General features: G+C 32.4%; 1 protein-coding gene across 1 annotated transcript; it reads right to left on the bottom strand.

The window, feature by feature from the left end:
* Nucleotides 1–3,614: 3,614 nt before the first annotated feature.
* LOC145162226 (heavy metal-associated isoprenylated plant protein 39-like) lies at nt 3,615–4,263 on the bottom strand. The gene is made up of 3 exons (XM_079081430.1): nt 4,192–4,263; nt 4,018–4,093; nt 3,615–3,924 (listed from the first exon to the last, which is right to left on the bottom strand). Exons 1-3 carry the CDS (start codon nt 4,204–4,206, stop codon nt 3,668–3,670), a joined length of 348 nt encoding a protein of 115 aa, XP_078937556.1. The 5' UTR covers nt 4,207–4,263; the 3' UTR covers nt 3,615–3,667.
* Nucleotides 4,264–4,519: the final 256 nt, after the last annotated feature.

The following is a 4,519-nucleotide window of genomic DNA, read 5'->3' on the forward strand; positions in this document are numbered from 1 at the left end:
CCGCCTATTAAAGATTGAAGATGTATGTTAAAGATTAAAGATTACAATATAGGTATGTGAGCACACAGACGAAATAAAATGTGGATAACACACTTCTCACCCTTTGGCGGTAGTCCTCGTAACCCTTTGATCCGAAAACTAACACCGCCAATCAGGTGACATTTCCTAATTCTTGTTTCAGATCCATTGACAGTGAAAAATAGATTGAACCAAAAATCCATGGAATAATCAACCATAACCAAATTCTTCTTATATATATTTATTTGACTTTCTCTCCCTCTCGATCAAATACACAAACAGTCCGCATGTTTGTATTTATATTTCTCTTTAACTACTAATCCATAAACATTATGCTTTATTTATACTTTATAATTGTAACAAGATTTAGTTTGAGAAGAGTATGTCATCTGATACTCCATGATACTCCATTTGACTGTTGTTAGGGCTTGCTATGATGTTTTGAGGATTGTTCTGGAAAATGTAGCAAAATGTTGTGAGGTATGTGAATATATACATGATTATATTTCTCTTTCCCCTACAAGGTTTTGCTTTCTGTAACATTGTTCATCACTCTCATGTTACTGTTAGTGAAAAGATTAGAACGCAACATGTCAAGTCAATAAAGTTTAAGGAGGAATACATGATGTCATCTGGTTAACTCGTCAAGGAGTATATTGAAACTGTTGTGAGACATGTACTTCTGAGACATGTAAACCTTTTGTTATATGTTTTATTTGTTTTCACCAATAAGATAAGTTCCTTTTGGATTAAATGCAAGATTTAACAACATATTCTAATTTCTTTGTTTATGATTTTACTGAACTTATTTTAATTTGTAATGATTTTTGTGTTCCAGGATGAAGGTCTAGGTCTGAAGATGACAAAGAGAAACACATAGTAAACAGTAAACACGAAACAAAGAAAAAATATTTTAGTGATGAAATAGTTACTCGTTTTTTATTATATAATGCTTCAAAATTTGAAGCATGAGTTCAAGAAACAAATTTAGGATAAAACCAATATATGAAGGCATGGTGTGTGTTTCTAGGGTTTTCTGAATAAATTTGTTTATATGAATATATTATCCCTGTTTGAGGTTTAGGTATCAAAATCGGGTTTCAGGGATGATTTTAGCCCCAATAGGCCGCTCCGATAAGATACTAGCTGGGTATCAGGGTAGATATGAGAACAATTTTCAGTTTTGGGTTCGGAGATGGGATTTCGGATTTCCTGTCCCCCACCCTATTTTCATTTGTAACAAGCCTTATAGGATATCTGGTGTCACAGGCTCCATTGATTACCAAAACTTTATTGTTGTTTTATCTACCTAAAGGATTTTTTTTAACATCCGACTAATAATATAGAAATATGTCTCTGTTTTTATAGGATTTGTAACTTTTCAAGTTTTGAGGCGAAAGCAAAATTTAATTCATAGTTTGTATCCATTCACGCCTAATTTGGGTTTTGTTACAAATTTTCATGTAGGAAAGCATTATTGGCGCCATGGAAATGGTGGAAGAAGGTCAAAATCAACCTAAAGTTCGAAGAAGTCATAAAGGAGGGGGGAGAAGATTGAATCAGTGCATTGCAAGATTGCTTGCTTGTTGAAATCCTGTCTCGTTTACCCTCTACAAAAGACTCCATTAGAACAGCTACGCTCTCCAGGCGATGGAAACATCTTTGGACTTCGGTACATACTCTCATTCTCGATAATGATAGTTATCAACTGTCGAATTTCATTTCGGTTGTCAACAAAATCCTACTTCAATGTCGCAATCTGAAGCTCAAGAAATTTGTGTTGTCTACCAGATATGATAATCGATTTGAAACGCAAATCAACATTTAGGTTCGTTATGCTATAAGTTGTGACATAGAAGAGTTTATCTTAAAGTTAGTATAAGAAAGTGGGAGCTCAATCCGTAACCTGTTTTCTATTGGATCAATTTTTCTTCATCAAAACATGCTTTACATATCTAACAATAGACACATGTGTACTGAATCTAATTAGGGCGATTAACTGGAAAAATCTTAGGAATTTGTGTATGTAATGTGTGAAAATATATGAAGATTTAATTGAAAACATATTATCGGGGAATCCTCTATTGGAAACGTTGGTATTGGAATTTTGTTATGGTTACAGGGGGATTCATATTACTTCAAAGAGTGTTAAAGAATTTGGTGTTCCATGGATCATATTATTGAAATCAACGCTCCTAATATTCTGTCAATAACAATCCAAGGTATTCTGTTATCGTCGAAGCTTTTGTTGGTAAATGTGTATTTTTCAATCAAAGCCAACTTAGATTATACAATGGGTGAGCATCAAGAGGAAAGGCATGGAGAAGTGTAAGAAGAGATGCTTAAAGAATTTATAGTAAACATTTCCCATGTCAAGGAGCTTAAAACTGTGTTCACATGTTCTGAGGTACAATTTTTTTTCGTTATATAATCATTAGCTTTAGTAGTACTTTATTGATTAGGTTTTCACAAACTCGTTTCGAGTATACTTAAGTTGAAGTCAATTTTTTTTAGAGAGTGTTTGTTTAGTGTCAAAGGCTCAAAGCAATGAATAAACAGGTAAGTAGTTTCTGTACAAGGAACTGACTCTTTGAAATAATTACAAAATCATCTAATTATCCCTAACTCTTATCAACAAATTATCCGATTATCTCTTCAAGTCACAATAATCACTATAAAAAAGCACACCTAAACACCCTTAAACTCGATATACATGCATTGTAAGTCGTGACACATATATGAACTTTTGGAGTCAAATTATGTTATAAGACAATACCTAAAGTAGCAAGAGATGCTTCAAGGATTGATACTAAATCTTCACCATGTTATGGAGCTTAAATGAGGTAAAAGATTTGTTCCTTCCACAATTTATGTCTTTGTAAAGATCTTATCAATATTAGCTTTATTAGTACTTCATTAAATATCATTTGATAAAATCGTCTCAAGTATATACTTAACTAAAATCAAAGATTTGTAATTAGAGGGGGTGTGGTTAAGGTGGGGTTTCTTTTTGAATTAATGGACTTAATGAGTTCAAAGCTTAACAGGGACATATATATAAAGAGTCATTTCTATTAGTGTATCCCACAGTTCCTTATGTCTCTATATATGTTGGTGTTTTCCTTCCATCTATAAAGACTCTTTTGGAGAGACTCCCTTATGTCTCTATATATGTTGGTGTTTTCCTTCCATCTATAAAGACTCTTTTGGAGAGACAGTATCAGACTCCATATATATCTTGCATTTTTTAAGTGGCTTTTATTTTTGACTTAACTCCTGTTACCTAGATCTATAGTTTGAACATTTTTTAAGTGACTTTTCTTTTGACTTAACTCCTGTTACGTATGTTCATGTTGATTTTCCATGGATTGTGTCTCATGCACACTTTTGTTATACCATCCAAACAAATATAGTCTATTGTTTCACTTAACATTTGTTCCGTAAATCTTTTGTTTGAATCATTGTTGTCAGTGAACAAAAGTAACGTTATCTGCAATTCCCATAATACTGTTCTCTTTAACTTATCGTTGCTTCACACATTAAAACACAAACAATCTATGCATAACATTTAAGTACATAATTTTTTTCCACTTTATTTAGATCAACTCCTGTATTATATAAAATATACTTCCCAATTCAAATCGACTAGTCACGAAATAACACAACGATTGGGATTTTCCTCGATAGTAACATAGTAACCATGTGATGTACACGGATTATATTGAACCTGACACTTTGGTTCATTTTGTTTGGATTTGGTTTCAACCTTTTGGTTTTTAGCTGGCTCAACGATTAAAATTTGTGTGTGGCAAACCTTTGTTAGTTTCTTGTAGCCACATACCGGATTAACAACGCCCACAATTGTCAGTTTCTTGTCTTTCATGTTCATATCTATGGATTGAATCCCTACATTATATAAATATATTTTTGAATTAAGAAACTCAATCAAATATGAAGGTACAAAAGTGTATTTTAAGCAACTGAACGCACAAAACTCACCTTCAAGGCTTGAAATTGCCTTCATAGCCTTCCTTTTACATTTATCGTCATGTACTCCCACTCCATAGACCACTTTCTGTATTCAAATTTAATAAGCGGAAAATGTAAAGAATTCTTTTTGATCAATTGACGAAATTATCATAACTAAAAGAACATTGTATTGCCGTTTTTGACCTTGGGTTCGGCCATTTGGATGGTAGTGATGAATCAAGAAAAAGGCGGGACTTTAAATTCAAGACATCTTTTGTGTGATGATATGATCATTAGTGTTTGTAATTGTGTGTGTGCTTTATAGGAAAAGAAGCAAAGGTATGGTGTTTGCATATTCCTTTTTCAACAAGTAATTACAAAAATGAAGAAATATTTAGTATAATCATTGTCAGTAAGCATTAATAATAAATAAAAATGGTCATTTCTGCAAATGTCAAACGATAAATGATCTAAATGGTTTATTAACTGTTTGCATATTCCTTGTCAATCAAATAATTACAAAACCAAAAAT

The sequence above is a fragment of the Lactuca virosa genome, chromosome 3 (assembly GCF_052849685.1).
Source record: "Lactuca virosa cultivar CGN04683 chromosome 3, Lactuca_virosa_CGN04683_v6, whole genome shotgun sequence".
Lineage (NCBI taxonomy): Eukaryota > Viridiplantae > Streptophyta > Magnoliopsida > Asterales > Asteraceae > Lactuca > Lactuca virosa.